The 20,871-nt window shown below is 31.5% G+C and overlaps 1 protein-coding gene across 1 annotated transcript in view; it reads left to right on the forward strand.

The window, feature by feature from the left end:
• LOC130897517 (dual oxidase 2-like) overlaps window positions 1-20,871 on the forward strand; it is a 34,742-nt gene continuing 13,871 nt past the window's right edge. Inside the window, exons 1-12 of the mRNA XM_057806418.1 lie at window positions 1-115; window positions 2,202-2,471; window positions 5,771-5,932; window positions 6,042-6,223; window positions 9,737-9,980; window positions 10,704-11,401; window positions 11,792-11,967; window positions 12,984-13,288; window positions 13,355-13,489; window positions 14,355-14,557; window positions 15,634-16,139; window positions 19,821-20,060. Coding sequence (XP_057662401.1) covers window positions 64-115; window positions 2,202-2,471; window positions 5,771-5,932; window positions 6,042-6,223; window positions 9,737-9,980; window positions 10,704-11,401; window positions 11,792-11,967; window positions 12,984-13,288; window positions 13,355-13,489; window positions 14,355-14,557; window positions 15,634-16,139; window positions 19,821-20,060 — 3,173 coding nt within the window. The 5' untranslated portion in view covers window positions 1-63. The remainder of the gene's footprint in view (window positions 116-2,201; window positions 2,472-5,770; window positions 5,933-6,041; window positions 6,224-9,736; window positions 9,981-10,703; window positions 11,402-11,791; window positions 11,968-12,983; window positions 13,289-13,354; window positions 13,490-14,354; window positions 14,558-15,633; window positions 16,140-19,820; window positions 20,061-20,871) is intronic.

Genomic DNA, 20,871 nt, shown 5'->3' on the forward strand with positions numbered 1-20,871 from the left:
ATCACTTATCAGTTGGTTAAATTCTGTAGTGATGAGTTCTTCAACATATGAAATATTCCAATAATGATGTTATTAATATATTTAGTGGGAATATCCTGGATTTTATATCAACGAGGTTTGTTTTGAAATATTCAAATTAAATAATAAATAAGATACACATTTGTTGAAAATCTATTTTATATATCATTGAAACGTACCTATATTAGAATTTTGGAAAATTGGTAAATATATTCTATCTTCATTGACTTTAACAAAAAGTTTACAATATCCTCTTATAAGACTTAATTTGTCGAGACCAGTTTCATTACTTATGTATAAAGTTCAGGAACACATTTCAATTTTCTTTCAAAAAGTTGTGTCCACCATTTTTTGACTCGATCGTACAAATAAAATATCAATGTTCAACTTCTCTAAATGTGGGTGTAAACTCATGTTGACGCTCGACGTTGGCTGAGAGCGTCGAATGAGCTTACGTGGTATAATTTCGACTGGACCCTCATCTTAAATTAAAGCAACATCAAATATAAGAGCGTCAGGCTTCCAAAATATAGGTTACTGTTTTTTGAAATAATGCCCGATTTAAAAAACTAAATAATGTTTAGTTTGATGCTGATTAGTTTAAAGTAACGCTCAATTGACGCTCTAAGCCATCGTCGAGCATCAATATGAAATTGCACCTTGATTGTTTGCATTTTGCTCTAAGCACTCCCGAAAATCATGTTTTTGTTAAATGTCGACGCTCAAAGCTGTACGAGCGTCAAATACGACTACGTGGTACCAATAAGACTAGAGCATCAATTAATATATACGTGGCATTAAATGTAAAGAGCGCCAAAAGCAAGAAATAAAAGCCAATACATATAAAGTAATCAGTTCGATACCCGATATATCAATATACCTTCTTGAATGTATGATCTTGTTTTCAGGTCTCTTTTAACTGCATTTTCTGAAAACGAGCTGTTGACATAACGTTTATCGCTGTAGCTATCGATTATTCAAAATAATTTACGTTGATGAATCCGGTGGTAACACGATATTTATTTTTGGTTCTAAATGCTATTTACTTTTAACGCATCTATTTTACATGGTGCTCTAGACTATTTTTTATTGACTGCATTTTACGTTCGAATCGAGCGGTGGAATTTCTCTTTCAAGGTTTGCGAAGCCATTCTTCATAAATTCAACTCTACTTCAGTTTTTTCTTCCTCTCCCACCTGCATCAATTCTACCATCATTTATATCCCAGTTTCTGGTTTAGCTCTCTTACTGGTCTCAACCATATTACTCTTGCTTTCTTATCATCTTTACCACATTGTCTTCCTCCAGAATTTCTTCTATTTATTTATTTGTTATTCTCTGTATACGTCATTTGTTTTTCAGATCCCATAGTAGTACACATAATCTTTCTTTTGTTCTCAGCATCATTGCCTCTGTAACAATTTTCTCACTTTTTCACTCAGTTTTCTTCTTTCGTTCCCAGCTTTCTTCTTCGTTCTTTATATTTTCTTTAAATCCCTTCATATCTTCTCTTAGTTTTACAATATTCTCTTCTATATTGTTTGTTGTGTTTCTTCAGTTCGCTTCGTACAACTTATCTATTATTCAGTTCACAAGTTCCTCCACGTTCATCCACATCTCTCCTTCGTTCTCTTCTTTTTCTGACATTCTCTGAATTATTTCACTACTTCTAAAAGCTCGTTGCGTTTTTTCAAAGCTTTTAACCTCAACTTTTCTGTTATCTCTGTCACTGCTCATTAGTTAAAACTATTTTCATCTGATAAGTTTATTAGTGACTAGAGAGAGACAAATTGAGGTTAAGTCTACTATGCTTTCAATATCTTTGTACTTTTCAAGCCTGTTTTTATCACTATACGTCTTTTATTATATCAAACTTTGCTTTTGATAGTTATTAATATTTGTTAACTAATTTTTATCATGTTGCGCCTTTCTTTCTGTACTCACGCTCCTTTGCTTTTTGTTCTGATATCATATAGATACCGTTGTCAATCCTTATGAACCTCATCACGTTAAGAACTGATCAATTAACCAACTTTATCAGCATCAAATTTTAATACAATAATTTGATTTTATATAGTTTTATTCTTTAGCTTTAAATGTAATTTTTCGTACGGTATTATTGGTTATAACTATGATTTACTTTATTATATATTTTTTAAACTGAAAAAACTTGTATTTTTAAGTTAATTCACAAGCTCATGGTCCTGCTTTGTACACTCCTTCTCTTATTGCAAAAACTCCACGATTTATAAACTATGCTGAAAAACCTTCTATGGAAAATTGGCCCTCAAACTTCAATAATGGAACGAATAACAGACACATTTTTGCTGATTGGCTACTAAACGGTAATTGGAGTGAAAATCGGCGTCCGCAAAACTCTAATGAAAATACTGAATATCCTGGATATGATGGTTGGTACAATAACTTAGCTAGAGTCGATTCTGGTGCTATAGGTAAGTCAATATATTAATATATTTTTACAACACACTTTTTACTACTTTTCTGCGTAAAGCGTCCATTCCATTCCATTCCGAATGCTTCTTTTTTCTTGTAATATCTAGTTTTATTATTGTTTAACAAGACGTTTTTGAAATTATAAAAAACAAAATATTACCAATGATGCCGACAGAAGTCCGGCTCTAACAACTGTAATGCTAACAGTGAAAGTGTCAGTTCCGATAAAAACAACTCTTTTTCGATAGTTATCACAGTTCTAAAAATCTATAAAATTATAGATAGAAACTTTTGTAAGTATTCTAAACTCAGCGACATATTATTGTTGGAGTAGAATGTCATACATTCATACCAAAACAGTGAATTTATTATACACAGTTTTGCAACGGTTTGGAAGAAGAATTTGCAAAAAAACCAGCTCTTATCAACTTGGTATGAAGTGGCCTGTGCCAAAACAGGTCCGTATTCTCGAATCAAACCGGAAATATTTCTAAAATTAATAATGTCAATTACAAATGTTGGGACTTCTGACTACAGAAGCTCTAGAATACAAACCCTACAAAAACATACTTATCTGCACTTAGTTAACCACAATTTCCTACAAAACATCAAGCAATCGTTTGTCCAGCTGTTGATAACCTGACAATTCAAGATTACCTGATATCACTTGGAGAACTAATTGGTCCAAAAAATATACTATTCACATCGAGACTGTCAAACAATAGAATATGCATGTACCTCGCAAATGAAGATATTGTAGAACGCTTCATGACCTATCATGAAGGGCTGATAATTATTAACAACACTCCAATCCAAGCCCGTAAGTTTATATCAAACAAAATCGGTCTCAATATACACTCACTGTCGTTCCTCAAAATTAACTCTATAATTCCGGAATATAACCACATCTACAGCTTCAGAAGACAAATCACAATTTCACCACCCACAATACAGATACCCTATTGTCTAATGATCACACACGAGAACACCAGCTGCAGAATTTATTTTTTGCAAGGTATGCACCTGCTCTGCATTGGAAACATTTGTCAAATGTAGTTATCTTAACTTGAGAAAATTAAATTGAATCTTATACTGCAATTATCATTATAGTGATTGCTTTGAGCCCAACACAAGTTATTAAGCATTAATTTGAAGTAAATTACATAAAATAATTGAAAGTTCCTTAATTCGAACCAGTACGCCTATACTATTCAGTTACTTTACCAAGCTTTGAATTTAAACATACGAATAATTGAGCAATTTCCTAATACCAAACAATTTTTAAGTTGAAAACTGATCTAAACGAACACTTGATCAAGAATAATACTTCAGGCTTCTCTCTACAGTTCAAATTTTTGTTCACTTCTTTCATACTTCCATGGTGTCAAACGACAATATTTCAGATTGCAGATGGCGATATCAACAGATGACTACAATTCATATTGCTAAATCTTATAATAACGATAATTCATTTTTGAATATTCGTTAAGATGATACAACTTAGTATTGTTAATACCTTCGAAAAAAAGATGTCTCTTGTTGAAACGACGTCATCCATTTAGATAATTTCATATGGTACCATCGTTTTCCAATTTTCATTTATGCATGGTTTGAGAACGAGGTTTGAGAGGCTTCATGGTGGATGGCTGGATAAATTTAAAAAACGATTTGGTATCCTTCTATTAACTATATGGGGTAAATTATCAAGCAACGAATCTGCAGTACAGCCTTTTATCGAGCATTTTAAAAACAAAGTAGAAAAACTGGGTCTTCTTCTTGACCAAATCTATAATGCAGACGAGAGTGGTCTGTTCTGGAGACTGTTGCTCAATAAAACGTTCGTATCTGTTGAAGAAGCAAGTGCACCAGGTCGTAAAGTGAGTAAAGATAGAATCACATTCATGCCGTGTTCAAATACTACTGGTACACACAAATTGGATTTGCTAGTGATTGGTAAAGCAAAAAATCCCAGAGCTTTCAAGAAAATTTGTCTGCCAGTCTGCTACAAGAATCAAAGACTTTGTCCCAGAAGTCAAGAAGTTTATGAAAAGATCAAACTTGCCCATAAAAGCTTTACTCGTACTTGAAAATGCTCCAGGCCACTCAAATGAACAAGAACTTAAATCAAGTGATGGGAATATCCAAGCCATTTTCCTACCACCAAACTGCACACCTTAACTGCAGCCGATGGATCAAAATGTTATCCAAAAAATAAAGTCTTTGTATAAAAATAAATTGCTGATCCATATTATATCTCAGGATGGTGATATAACGCAGAGCCTTAAAGGATTGAATATGAAGGATGTTGTATTCTCTCTCGCTCATGCTTGGAAATCTATTTCTCCTAACTTAATCCAATCTTCATGGAAAAAGTTGTGGCCTACTATGAATGATGTATCACAAACAGAAGAAACAAATGAATGGGATACTGAGGATAATGTGCCTATTGCCGATTGGGTTCAAAATCTATCAGAAAAAGGATTGGAGACAAGTGAAGAAAACTTGAATTCTTGGTTTGAAGGAATCGAAGAAACATAGGAAATTATGACTTATGATTAAGAAATTGTATGTGAAGCAGTACAAGAAGAAAGCTCTGTAGAAATATTGGAGCGACCAACTACTACAACTGCTGTGAGAGTTAAACCAGATGATACATTGATTTGTTTCAATACCTGCATAATATGGGCAGAAGAAAACGACATATCTGCCAAAGATATTATAATTCTTCGCAACATGCGAGAAAAGGTTTTTAAGCAAGGACTACAAGTTGCACAAAAGCAGACCTCAATTAAGGATCATTTCAAATCTAGTTAATTACATATGTACTTACATGTTAATTTAAAACATTACATACATTTCTCTATGAAATGCTTTATTTTATTTATTACCTATGACTTTTTCTGTACAACCCAGTAATCCGAACATTCCAATAATCCGGCACCCTCCGGTTTTCAATAGTGCCGGATTAGTGAGATTACACTGTAATTATAACTTCCAGAGAGATATTTACAGATTGTGGTTGAAGACATACGAGTATTTTGATAGGGCTTTTATAGAGTGAGCTCAACACATTTAAAAATTAAAAAACTTTTTTGAAACGAATATTTTATCTCTATTTTTTATTCTGAAAGAAAATGATCATATTCTGATTTAACAAGCAGATATTTTTTATCCAGATATTTATATTATTTTAATTTCTCACAATTTATCAGTAACTATTTAAACCTTCTCATGAGGATGTAGTTATTACGATAAAATAAAAAATAATCAAAGTTTCACACTTTTTTGTAAAAATTAGACACACCCTTATTAAGACGATGGCCAGCGGCTTACCAGGATGGTACTTATCTTCCGTCTGGTTATGATAGACCAAATCCATTGGACTTGAGTGAGCAATTACTTAGTGGAGATATTGGACAAATTTCAAAGTATGGGACAAATGCTTTACTTGTATTTTTTGGTAAGGTTTTATCATTTTAAATACAGTAAGCGACTGGGTTATTAATTTATAATAAAATAATTTACCTCCCTAGTTATCAGTGATTATCTGGGTTTGCTCTATGTTGTAGGTCAGCAAGTGGTAGAGGAAATTTTAGATGCGCAAAGACCCGCGTGTCCACCTGAATATTTTAATATACCAATACCTGAGGGGCACAAATTTAGAACACATCCAAATCATTCCATGCTTCCCCTATTGAGAACCCGTTTTGATATGAATACTGGTTATAATCCTAATAATCCACGTCAACAAGTAAGTGTTCCTATCTGGTTGAAAATTTATCCTTGTATAGATTCGCATTTCAGCAAAGATGGTGATAAAAACAGTTATTTTTTTCAAAATAAATTCTCCTTAACAAGATTTCATAAGTCGTCCAATCCAAAACAAGTGCATTACAATCAACAAACCTTGCCAGTTATGGATTTCTTGTATAGGGTTATGAATTTTTCAGCATAGAATATTTTTTTCACCTAAGAGTCGTCTATAGATGGCGACATAAAATTAGTTCTATTTCCCTTCCGTTGCTTTGGCTTATTGTACGCTATAGATCAACATCAAAACCCTATATCAAGATATAGATATGGAAATAGCGTTTTATTTTTCAATAATTTGTAACATAAACTACCAGTGGCAAAAAGAATAACATCAACATTTAATAGAAGAACTGAAAAATTACATTAGCTTTAAACAAAAGGGACGGTATTAACAAGTAATCAAATGGGTAACAACAATACATTTTATTTTAGACTTGGACAAATAAATAAAAAGAATGGAGGACCTAGCATGTTTGAATATAATTGAAGCCTACTTAGATTTGACCTCAGTTTTGTCAAATTTCACAGTTAATATTTATTATCTGAATGCATTGTACGTTTCACAAATAATTATTTATACATCTTATTTTTATTGAAAATCAGTCTTAGTCCTCACTAAGTTTGGTGAATGGGAAATATTTTCCACAATTGATCTTAACAAAATCACGGAATTAGATTGATTAAGCTTATCTCAAAAAAGTATTTTAAGGTGCGAATTTATCACGAAACGGATAAAAAAATAGAAAAACACGAATTCGTCAACACCCAAACAAAACTGTTCTCTTCAAAAACCAGTAACGTTTGTTTTTTAACTTTGTATTTAAATTTTGTTCATAGTTATTCCATATTACAATGGCCTACACATATTTGTTACTTTTAATTTTAAATTAAACTATTGTCAGACATCCAATATTATCCACTTGCCATGAGAAAATAGATTTTGTTAGTTTTATACACTTCTAGTTCAATCCTTTTGTCATTGCGTTAACGTATGTTTTTAATTACATTCCTGAGAGGTAATTTCTACATATGCCTTTCGAATTCTTATACAAAATTCTTTTGTTTATAACCAAACAGACGTTACTATATGTCTACTAGCGATAATTGTGTAACTATACTAGGTACTTCATTTGGAATGAACCGGACGTCACAAATTTTAGATAATTTTTGTTTAAATATTCCCCGTGAGTTTATAAAAATTGTTTCTTGTAATTTTCTCACAATATGTTTCCTCTTAAAACTTTTTGTTTGCTTTGAGACATCGACAAATAGTTTTTCGATGAAGGTTCAAAGATATTCGGGTATTTCTTACACTGGTATTAAGAATATTTCTAGAACAATTTTTAATATGTTGTTCATTTCTGTTTCATTGAATATTTTCTACACTTTGTGCACCAGTCTACATGTCTTATAATAAAATATTCTAGAAGCCTGTCTGATACTTCTATCATTATTTCAGACACTGCGAATGAATGTAATTTTTTTATAACTAAATCGCTATTTTCGTCTAATTATGAAATTCTGCTCAAAAATTAAAATAAACAATTAAATTAATTTTTTATTGGCCACCAAAAAGTTGGTTAAGATCAGTAAATATATTATTATTTCCAATTTAAATGAGTTACATCAGATATTGAGTTAATAAATTTAAACCATTAACGCGAAGTATCGGCAGAGTCCGAAAAAATGAAGCGGCTTAGAATGTATCAAAAACGGTTGTTCACAACTTATTGACTGAATATTAAAAGTACCTAACAAAGCTTTAAGTTGAGAATTATCCATCCCGCATTGCTCTTGCGGATACATTACTCAACACTTTATTCAGAATCTCATTCATCTAGCTACTATTCCTCTCAAATTCCTCAAGAATTACACCAAAGACCATTGCATTCTTCTAAAGTGACGATATAGACTTCAATGAGCACCTCTGGGCCTTATTTTTTCTAAAATGCTAACGGTACTGCATTTAAGAATACTGCTCTTTGATACAGGGACATTTTGCACAACTTTCTAAGAAGAGAACTCAAAAATGTTGATGGATTTGATGAGAACAAACATACTACTAACCTCTCTATGGAAGTCGTCAGTACAATTTTTCCGTTCTGGGTGATCTCTAAATCTGCAATCCCCAATTCTAACTAGTTAGCAAAAACTAAATTTTTCATCATTTATAGCTTTTTCGTTCTTATGAATGTGAACCATTTCTAAAAATTCTCTTTTTTGTGTATTAGATTCCGTTCCAAGAATTTTTGAAACTTTAAAATTGAATTTATGTTTTTTTGGTATTTCATGGTTCGTTGATGGGTCATCCGCTCTGTTTTGCACCTACTGATTTCTTCTTATTCTCACAGATCAAAAATAAATTGCTAGGTCAACATTTTTCAAAAGTGTATTGATCTTAATGGGAAATATTTTGGAAATCAATAAAGCCATAGCGAGATATAAAGATTTGTTTTTATTTGTGTATCTCAAAGCTTACGTAGTAACCCTTGTTTTAGAATATGGTTGGCAGATTATTGTTAGTGAATTGAAATTGTCTAAAAAATTCCAAACTACAACTGTAGCGAAAATATTAATCACGTATGTGAAAATAGACGTACAATAGTCATCCAGCATTTCAGCAAATTTTTCCGCGCGTTTTTTCGATAATTTTTTGACGCAACTGCCTCAATAAGTTGTATGTCGCTTTCACTCTTGTATTTGATTCTATAATAAAATGAATGAAAGCACTCTATTTACTATATGAGGCTGTAGGGGTACACTTTAAATGATTAAGAGAGAACTTACATACTTCAGTGGACTGTAACACTTTATTTTGATCATAAAATTCAATTCTCTGGTACAACACCTTACTTCGCTGATCATTTGTGGTAAATTGACTTTTATTTCTAAGCGCTGTCCCTTTTACAAACAATGTTTTATATACATCAGCATACCGCCGCCATTGATGATAATTCAGTCCTGTGCACACTAAAATCATATAAAATAAACAATAGTCAATTTTCATCTCTTATTAAAAAAATTGTTTTACTCGATACACCCTCAATCTAAGTTTATATACTCAATATACCCTCAATAACGTGGTCGCGACCATGTCGAACAGCCTTGCGGAGCCTTATTTTTAGCTCTAAATTAAAATTATAAATAATTCAGATAGAGTTCCGGGAGTTGGGACTTTTTAAAGGAAATTTTCTCTTCTTTAAGGAATTTTTATTCTTGAATATTAATATTCTTGAGTTATAATAGAAAAACTGAAGTGTTATTTTTCATCTTGTTTTGTTATTAATAATTAAAACTTTTATCTACACTAAAATCCTTAAAAACCAATTTGCTACAGATGATTGCGAATCGGGTGAGCTTTGCTCATAATTTTAGGACCTTTGTCTCTCACGTTTCTGAACTTGTTGACTATATCTACTATTCCTTACTCAGTTCAATAATTTCCTTTTAGTTAAATGAAATTACACCTTATATAGACGGAGGATTGTTCTATGGAATTTCTAAGCAGTGGTCTGATCAACTGAGAACATATTCCAATGGGACGAAGGATCCGAACGGACTGCTTGCATCTTCCCACGATGGTTTATTTCCGGAATATAACACAGACAGACTACCTATGGCTAATCCCCCTCCACCATTTTATCACGGGCACTATGTTAAAAATCACGAAACAGCAAAAGTTAGCAGATTTTTCAGTACGTACAAGTTTTAATAAACTAATTGGATTTTATTTCATATAGCTCAACAAACAGACTTTTTCGTCAGTTGATATAAATCATATAAACTTACCCCAACTTGTAACTAAAAGAAAATTGTATCGCTATATAAACCATGGACGAATAATAAAAGATTTTTAATTTATTCGTCCAAGATATAACCCGTTACATAGTAGATACTTTCTCACCTCCAATGTCATTTGATTGACGAACTTTTGTCACGTTATCCATTGAAATGAAATTCCTAAAATAGCAAATCATATTACCGAGGATCTCATAAAATTCCAGACATATTTGAAATTCAACAGAATTATATCCGTTTATGAAAATTAATGTAAATCAGTGTAGTATTTTATCAATGGAAATTACTGATAGTAAACAATGTTAACGCATTCATTCGGTTAATACCAATAATAATTTTTTTACTTGAGAGAAAAATTATAGATTTAATATACTAGCTTGCATGTCACTTACAGATTACATCTAATTCTATAAGAAAAAAATGTTCAATTAATAAAAAAAAAACAAAATTCTTGTTTATTTGCATCATCTCATGACTATTGAGCATAATTTCTAAGTATCAATATAATTGATATTCTTTGCACAATTTTTTTTTCAACTCTTAGTCTCTCAGTCTCTTATTGCAGTACTTACTTTTTCAATTTTTATCAATATTGAATAATTTAATTCTTTAATTTCTAGAATTAGGCAATCCTCGTGGCAATGAAAATGCATTTCTTCTTACTTTTGGAGTGATGTGGTTTCGTTGGCACAACTATTTAGCCAAAAGAATACGTTTTCATCATCCAAATTGGTCATCTGACAAAATTTTTAACGAAGCGAGGAAATGGGTTATAGCAACACAACAGCGAATATATGTTTACGAATGGCTGCCTGTTTTTTTAAACAATGATATACTGTCTCAATATAAAGGGTATGATATCAGCGTAAACCCACAAATAGATCAGTTTTTCCAGTCAGCTGCCTTCAGATTTGGACATACTTTAGTGGTTCCTGGGGTATATCTAAGAGATTACGTAAGAAATGGATGCAAAACAAAATTTAATAACTGGAAACAGAATGCAATTAGAACTTGTAATATATATTGGAGACCACAAGAACCTATACTTACTAAAGCTGACGATAATGAAACATTGATAGATATAGATAGAATTCTAATGGGTATGTCAGTACAGTTATCGGAACGAGAAGATCATATAATTGTTGAAGATTTAAGAGGTAATGTTTTCGGACCTCTAGAATTCCCCAGAAGAGATTTGATGGCTATCAATATTCAAAGAGGACGAGATCATGGACTACCTGATTTTAATTCTGCTAGAAAAGCTTATGGATTGCGTCCTTACAAATCGTTTTCTGATTTCGCACTTATATCTGTAGATGTAAGTAGTATTTGAATTATAACTTCTTCATAAATACATAATTGTATTTTCAAAAAATATTAAATAGTTTGGTTCTCACTTTCTCTAAATATTCATTATTCATAATTTATTGCAACTTTTGTTTATGTAATTACCCTAAATTAAAAACTTGATTAGTTTCTAGTGTCCTTTGATTGGTTTCACCAATATGGCAACCAGAATTCAGGAACCATAAATATCACTACTACCTTTTTGACTATATTATATAGATTTTGCTTACTTTTTAGGGTTCGACTAAAGTTGGTGGCATCTGCCAAGTTATTGTTATGATAACTAAATTCCAATATGCATTTTCTTAAAAATTGTTCGGTATATTAATTTTGACGGCCTTCATCTTTTTATATTTTTCAGACTAGGAATAAACTCAAAAAGCTATACAATAATGATATAAATAAAATAGATGTATGGATTGGGGGTATCTTAGAAACAGATGTAGGACCAGGCCAACTATTCAAAACTATAATAAAGGATCAATTTGAAAGAATCAGAAATGGTGATAGATTTTGGTTTGAAAATAAAGAGAATGGGTAAAATATTTTTTTATTAAAATTATAGAGGTATTAGTTTGCTTAATACCGTATACAAAATACTAACAACGTATATAAATGATAGACTGGAAAACTACAAGTACCGCAAAAGTAATAAGGGTAATAACAAAAAACGGACCAGCTGAGGAATTTGAAATAAATACTGGGGCGAGGCAGGGTGACGGACTCTCAGCGGTATTGTTTTAATACAAGTAACAGCATATGCTGATGATTTGACTCTAATAGCAAGAGACCGAAAGAGTCCAGAGAAAACATTAGAGAAAATTGTAAGAAAGGCAGGAAAAGGAGGATTGACTGCGATAAAAGCAGTAGTTACATACGCCGCTGAAACAATGAGACTAACAAATATAGACATAGAACTACTAAGGATATATGAGAGGAGAATCATTAGGAAAATTCATGGACCAGTAAAAGTAGCAAATAATAACTGTAGAAGACTTATGAACTATGAAATTAAGAATGTATTAGGAAAAAAAAAGATGTATATATATATATACATATATATATATATATATATATATATATATATATATATATATATACAGTGTGTCCACAATAGTTGGCGGCATATGGGAATATTGAATTACATCTCCTCTGAAGAGCGTTATGTCAATCGACCTTTTTGTCGATATTAATATCTCCAATGGCTCGCAATTGCAAAGAGAGTTTTGTAACCACTGACTAGGTCTCATCAGAGTGGTACAACTAACTCTCGTTCGGTAGAAATCTGGCATATATATTTATATCTAGCATATAATATAATACCTTTTTTCCTATTAATATTTGTACATGAAAAAGTAAAAATTTCCATGTGTCGTAATATAATGCAAGGAATTAAATTTATAAGTTGTGTGCCTATATCTTTTCCAACTAATTTTTTTTTATTTTATGTAGAATATTTTGAGCATTCTTGATATTTTGTGTGATATATTCAAACAAGACTCCCACAAAATTGTCTACTTTTTATGTTATATTTATCCCGAATGAATTTTCAGCTTATTTACTAAAAATGAAATAGCAAGGATACGTAATGTGTCATTATATGATATAATTATGGCCGTTACAAAAATGGATGAACATGATATCCCGAAGCACCCGTTTAGAGCAGCAACGATATCAGATGAAAAATTACGTAAAGGATGCCGTTTAAATTCTACTAATGAAAAATATTGGCATTTATCTCCACTAAATGCTGAAGATTTAAATGAAAATTGCACACAACCCGATTCTTATGATTATTTTTCTAATAGTGAACTCAGTTATATTCTTAGTTTTGCGGGTATTTCAACGTTAATTGTTGGTAAGTTCAGATTACTATTATTTTATTCTAAATTTAATATCTAGTATATGGAACTCAACATTTCAGGAATTGCTGGCTTTGCATATCTTCTGATTGTACTTGATGAAAAAGAAAGGATGAGGACTACTGCTAAAGAGAACGAAAACAAAAGGAAAACTATTAAAAGTGACCAGTCCCAAGTAAACTGGCCATTATTTATAGGTACTTTTGTGATTATAATTATTTTAATTAATTAAAAAACTAGATTAAATCGTTAAATTTCTACATCAACCATATGTCTATTGTTCAAAAAATAAACGTGGATTCAAAGTATGGAACTTCTGGTCAGCTGAAAAAAAAACAGTTCATGGTAGATTAACCTAAGAATTATTTAACTAAATATGAAATTAGATTAAGTTACAAAGGGAGGCATTATTGAAATATTACGACAGTCAAATCTAAAGCAGCAAAAAAAACATACATTTATTTAATTATGAAATTTCAAAAATTGAAATAAAAAAGAGAATATCTAGACATGGTTTCATTATTATTGAGCAAGAAAAAATCTACCTGCTGTGTAACCGTCTCAAAACAGAGCCGTTTCATTATTTTCAATTTTTCATTGATAAATGTCGCAAAACATTGTTTAGAATTCTCTGTTACCCTTAAGGGGTAACTTTGGCCAGAATTGATTTGTGCCCAAATAGGTAGCAGATAATCTCACCTACCCCATATTTTCGTATGTCCATCGATCCGTATATAGAAATAAGAAATTTATGATTCATAAAAAATACCAATTAATATTTTCATTTTATTAATTTCAATTAAACTATAAATAATTTGAATTGATAGTTACTACTTCTTCTCATACAAGTTGTCACTGTCACAGAGCGAAATTAATGAAAACGTCAAAAATCCTTTATATAAAATAACATGTTTGAACCAAACCATTTATTTAAAAATATATATAAAAAGGTCTAAAAAGTGAGAAATATATTTTTAAACATAAATTCAAAATTCTGCGGGTGATAGGTACTTAGAAAGAGAGAAAGTTGAAACAATATGTATCAAGAATTTCAATTTTTAGTTACTGAATGGGTTGGACCTAAGCAACCACAGCGAGAAATAATCTTGTCTTTCAAAGTAAGTTTGAAAAAAATTTGTGTCACTTGCTTCAATGGAACAACGCTACGAGCTATAGATTTCTCAAATGGTGTGACAAATGTTGTAATTTATTATATTACTGACAAATATACTGTAGTTCTGAATACTAAACACAATTATGATTTGGTAAGTATGAAATTGGATAACGTATTTAAATATTGTTTTTCCTACACTAGAATAACTCAACTTATAAACTTATTTCATTAATTTGTAGAATAATAATTCCTCAATATACACTTGAAAAACTTCTACAGCTGACGGTGCTTTTCTCTATTCCACCATATTGCTATTGTTCCATTATCTCTCACTCTGATCACCCCATCAGCTACTTTTCCAAAAATTCTATCGAAATTTCCTTTTTTTCTACCTATGAAAATTATTTTAACTTTTCAGACCACTTCCATACCATATTCTAATAAAACTGAAGTATTTCTACGTCCATTCTTTCAATTATTTACCACAAAGTTAGTATAATCTAAAGATAGCAAAAATGAATTTTTGCTTTGCTTAAGTCTATAAAATTTATGGTTTAGATCGTTATACATGCCAAGGAAAACGGTCGCCATAAAGAGACATTCTGAGGAAAATTATTATAAATTGTTATTATTTACTCATATAAAGTGTTACTTATATAAAGAAAAAATTGAAATATGGGAAAATTTATTTATCAGATAAGAACAAAAAAAATAATAAATGTGGGTCACCATGAACTGAAATCTAAAAATCTACATGCCTCCTAAACAATGTATTTTATCCAGTTAAACAAAAAGTACCTTTATGTTGAAAAATCGATTAAAAAATTCATTCATTTTTGCTATCTTTAGATTGTACAGGTTATCCCTATAAAAGTTACGAATTGTTAACCATTGGGCATGAGCCGCCCCTGGCTTTCAGACAGTAGTGTAAAATTATTTATTCCGTCAACATACTACATTGACATACGGATTCATCTATTCAAAATTCATAATGTTTGAATGTATAATTTGGAAAATATACTTAAATATAAGCTCGCAATTTTAAAAGCCTATAACTCAGAAACGAGGGGTCGTATGCGAAAATTTTTTGGTGTTACAGCCTTATTTTTACTTCATCTATTCACTCTCGAATTTTTTGCATCAAATCCCGGAAAACTGTAAATAATTATTTTTCTTCTATATAATTCTTCAACAATTAAGCAGTCTAAATAAATAATTACATTGCAGGTCGTAACTTTCGAATCAGGTTTTCTTAGGAACAATTTTCTGACAGAGTTTGATAACCATTTCGTACGAACTCAAATTGTGAAAAAAGAGATGGTGGACTTAAGTTGGAATGCTGCATTAAAAGTTATCATAACTAAAAATGATCGTCAAGTCAGACTGGAAATGTTCTTCCGAGTAGTGTTTGCGCAAGCTTTCAAAATAAATCATTCCTATGCTGAAATACTCAAAGTAGATGCTGATGTGGCGAAAGAAGTTGTAGATACTGAACTTACTATTACTGAATTTGCAGATTCTTTAAGTATGGTACCTACTAACGAATTTATTAGAAGAATGTTCACACTCATAGATAAAGATAAAAATGGTTTCATTTCCTTCAGAGAATTTGTTGATTTGTTGATAATTTTTGCAAATGGAACAGAGGAACAAAAAGCTAAATTACTTTTTGACATGTATGACATTAACGGACTTGGGTATTTAAAGAAAAATGATTTCATTGCGATGATAAAGTGAGTATATATGTGTCTCATATAATTACATACAAAATTTGTAAAAACCCAGAAGATTCTTTAATAAGTAGAAAAACATACTTTTTAGTAAAAACAGCAATCAAAGAAATCAGAAGATTTGTAAAGTATTCAGATCAGATCATGTTAAATTAAGAAAATTGTCAATGATGTGGTTGATTAAGTAGAATAAAAATTGAAAAGCGTGAAAGGTAGAATATTATGATTCATATAAGGAAATAATCTGACAAGCGTAATTATTGGCCGACCTGATTTTTAAAAAATATTCAGTGTAATTAAAAGTACAACTGTCATTATAAATAATCAAAGCCTTGTGACAGTCAAATACAAAAAAGGTCCAGTTCAGCCTAGAAAAGAATTATCTCAAACAGGAGATCATCATCTTGTTAGATAGCCACAGCAATTGAAACTCTAAGGTCCAATGTCATGAAATCTATCTGGTTTGGAAATACCTGGACAATGGATTCCGGGACACTCTGGAGTGGAGGGAAACGAAACAGATTCGATGAAATAGGGGCGTATGTACTCTTCATTGGAACTGAACTCTTTTGTAGTATCATCGACAGAACAATAGAGAAAAAAACTGGAAAAGAAAGTAGACAGCGGTGAAACTAGTTACTGGAACAATCTATTGAATGTATCAACCTAGGTAAGAGCAATGTACAGATTCTCTTACGTAGAGAACAAAACCTCTAACCACATTCTCTCGAAGTGTGAGAGATTTCGGAATCCCAGAGCATTACACGTGGGAGCGTATGAAAGAAAAGACGGAGATCTCTAAGTGGTAAAGCCATCCCACGTTCTGAACTTTCTAAGAGGAGATGAAAAAATAGATCATATGTAAACACCGAGGATTGCTAGTACCACAGCAAGAAAAGGGGACATAACTACAGAGAAACACAGAGACACAAAGAAAAGTCGAAACGTCAAATTTTATCTTCCAAAAATTATTATAAACTAATTTCAAAGTATATATATATATATGTATATATATATATATATATATATATATATATATATATATATATATATATGCATTGTAAAGAAGTATCTTTGCCAGTTATATTATTATTCCCTTATTGGGAACGTGACAATGAAACACCAAACCTTAATGTATTTTCCGAGCTTTCGAAAACTTATGGATTCATCGTCTGGTTTTGAATCCTATTCTTGTAAAAAAATTTAAAATTCATACGTTTCAAAATTCAATATTCAAATTGGCGTTGATAGAATTATTGATTATTGGAAAAACTATTCTTTTAAACTTCATTAGCTTTAGCCATTATTTTGTAGGCTGTATCTAGTAGTTAACTGTAGCTTAACCTCTGTAGTTCCTACATTCATCGTGTTTTCCTATTGGTACCATGTTTACTATTTTCAACGCTTCTGGTACTGTCACTTGTTCTCATATATTACTTATTAAATAATAGATTCTCGTCTTTCGTGCAGTTCCACCATATTTGAAAATTTCTGGTTCTATTTCGTCTTCTCCTGGGGATTTACCGTTTTTTAGCCCCTGCATTATTTCTAGTATTCCCTACCTCAATGGTGGCAAGTTGTTTTCGTTATTATTCTAATCTTCTGTTGTGAGCTTTTCCCCTTGTCCACTATCGTTTTCTGTATTTAGTATTTCTTTGAAGTGCCCTTCCCCTTTTTGGATAATTTCGGTCTCATCCATTGCCATTTCCCTATTCTTATTTTTTATATACATGGTCATCTGCTCAGACTGCTCTTTATTGTTTTTTATTTCATTACATGAATTCTTCATTTCTTTAGTTTTCTTTTATACACTTTATCCTGCTCTCCATTCCTTTTCGTTTCTTTGCTCTGCACATCTTCGTTATTCTTCTTTGATCTTCATACCGTTTTTTATATTTATCTGTTCTGATCTGTAGCATTTTCTGTTTGGCTTGTTTTCTCTTTCCAATTTATTCTTTACATTTAGCATCGAACCATTTATCCCTTTTTCCCCGTTTTATTTTTCTGTGGTATTATTTGCTGCGTTCTTTACAGTTTTCTCTAAATGTTTCCATTCGTCAATATCATTATAGCTCCGTTGTTCTACTAGAGCTCTCTTCAGTTCTTCTTCATATTTTGGTTGTTTTATTATCAATAAGCCTTCCTACCTGTGGTCGTCTTTTCGTCCGATCTTTTGATTTTTCTTCAATTGTTCACTATTTACTTCCATTTTTGCAGTTACTACTAAATGGTCGCTATCTATATCTGCTCTTCTGTAGGTTCTTACATTTTCTACTTTTTTCATTGATAGCCGCTCTATTAAGAAAATATCGATTTGATTGGAATAGTTCCCGTTTGGAGCGAATCATGTTTGTGGACATCTTTATGTTCGAACTGCGTGCTAACAATCTCCGTTACCAAATTAATCAGTTTTTTCCATGTTCGTTTATTTCGTCGTTTCCTATATTTTCCTATTACTAGCAGATATATATCCATACCAATTTTTGCATTGAAATTAGTTATCACAATTTTGATGTCTTCCTTTGGCATCATGTTAAATACTTGTTACATTTCTTCATGATATTTTTCTTTGATTTCACCTTCTTCTCCTTCGGTTGGTGGATGTATGTTTAATATGTTTATAATTTCTTTATGTATATTGATCTATATGTTGATTGATGATTGAGATACACATTCGTTCTGATATTGCTATAAATTTTTCACTCCTCCTGCATTATGTCTATTAAAGAATATGTAGTTTCCTACTTCGTTTAAAAACTCTCCTTTTCAGTTTGTTTCTTGTATCGCTAATATATCGATTTTATATCTGCCTATTTCCTGTGTTAAAAGTTTCAGTGCTCCTTCGGCTTACAAGCTTTCTCTTCTTTATTCCATGATTCCGTCCTCATCTTCTTTTCCATTGCTTAGTCTGATTTCCTATCCTTCGTCCTCGTGGGGGTGTCTAGTGCTACTAGTTTCTTGACAATATGCTTTGACTCTTGCTTTCCAGCTAATTATTCTCCATGATCCATCTTCATTCTTGTGATTCTATGAATATTTTCCTATAATCGATTTTTACCCTTTTTCCTCTGTCCTTTGCTTTAATTCTGATTTTTTTCTGTATTTCCCGGTCTTTGAGTGACACGTCATCCTGTAAGTACACTTCTTCTTCCTTTTTAAATCTCAGTTTTTGTTTCTTCATCATCATTTGCTTTTTATCCTCTTGATTGACTAATTTGACTGCGATCTTCGCATGCAGTTTTTTTCTTGGAAATTTGTCATTCTAATTGTTAGTTCTTCTGAGTTATCTGTTTATTTTCTCACTTCTTGGACGACAATATTATTCTTTCTTTCCTGATATTCCAAGTGATCCATTTTCAAAGAATTTCATGTATACTAAAATTTTTAGATTTGTGTGAGGAATAATCTTTAGACACAGATTGACAATTACAATTTATATAATGCCTGAAAGTCAATACTCTACCTTGCATTGTTATAGAGCTATTATAAAAACTATTGTCAAAAAAACTTGGATTTGCTCTACTGAATATTTAACATTTTGGACCTAACTCTTGGTATACAAAATTATTTCTCCATACATTGAATAATTAAAGTTTTATTATAACTTTTATCCAGTTTGATAACTGCATTTTATTGATATTCTAAATCATTTATAATGTATAACATGATCCTATATGATTTTAGATCATTCCTAGAAACCTGTGGAGGGTCGATAGAAGATAAAGATTTACAAAAAACTGTTTCATCTATGCTGAAGAACGCTGGAGTAGAGAGTAAAAAAAAATTAAGCTTTGAGGATTTTAAGAGAATTATTGGAGACGACATTAAAAATTTGAATACAGCAAAATTGGGTTTCAAAGGCATTGAAAATTCTAAGCCAACATATTTATCAAGAGCCAAAAACACAATTGAAAGTATTTACGGGTAATCCCACGAGTTTATTATATACAAGGATATATTGAAAAATTCTTAGAAAAATTCTTGGATACATTTATTACAGCGAATTTGCAACGTCTCTAGACCTTTAAAAAAAATGTTTCTTCTTGCTCTGCAAACCAGACTTCCACAGAAAATTTTCGACCTTTTAACCTTTTTTTCAGTGGAGGAAAGAGATGATAGTCGGACGGAGCCAAATCTGGTGAATAAGGGGGGTGTTTTAATAATTCAAACCCTAAATCACGAATTTTTTGCATGGCAACATGACATTTTTGTGCAGGGGCGTTGTCCTGCAAAAACAAAACACCTTTGGATAGCTTTCTGCGTCTTTTCTCTTTATTTTTTTCCCGTAGACTGGTCAGTAATGTCGAATAGTAATCTCCAGCTATTGTTCTACCCTTATCCAAAAAATCAATCATGATTACTCCATGGCAAACCCAAAAAATCTACAAAAGTCTACATCGCTTTCAACTCCAGCACAGATCGAACACGATGCTTCTACTTTTGCACGCTTTTGGTCAACATTCAAATATGCTGCAGCAATTTTTCTCATGTCTAAATTGACGTGAGCTATATAATGAACGCGTTCGTATGAAATATTCAGTGTTTCAGATATCCTTTTTAGCCCAATTCGACGGTCATAAACTGCATCGATATTTTCGGGGACTAACACAGAAACTGGCCTTCCCGATCGGTCATCATCTTCAATGGAAAATTTACCTCTTTTGAAGCTTGCAGTCCAATTTTTCACGGTCGCATACGAAGGACATTGATCACCAAGGGTATTAAGCAACCTTCG

This window comes from Diorhabda carinulata, chromosome 1 (assembly GCF_026250575.1).
Source record: "Diorhabda carinulata isolate Delta chromosome 1, icDioCari1.1, whole genome shotgun sequence".
Taxonomy (NCBI): Eukaryota; Metazoa; Arthropoda; class Insecta; order Coleoptera; family Chrysomelidae; genus Diorhabda; species Diorhabda carinulata.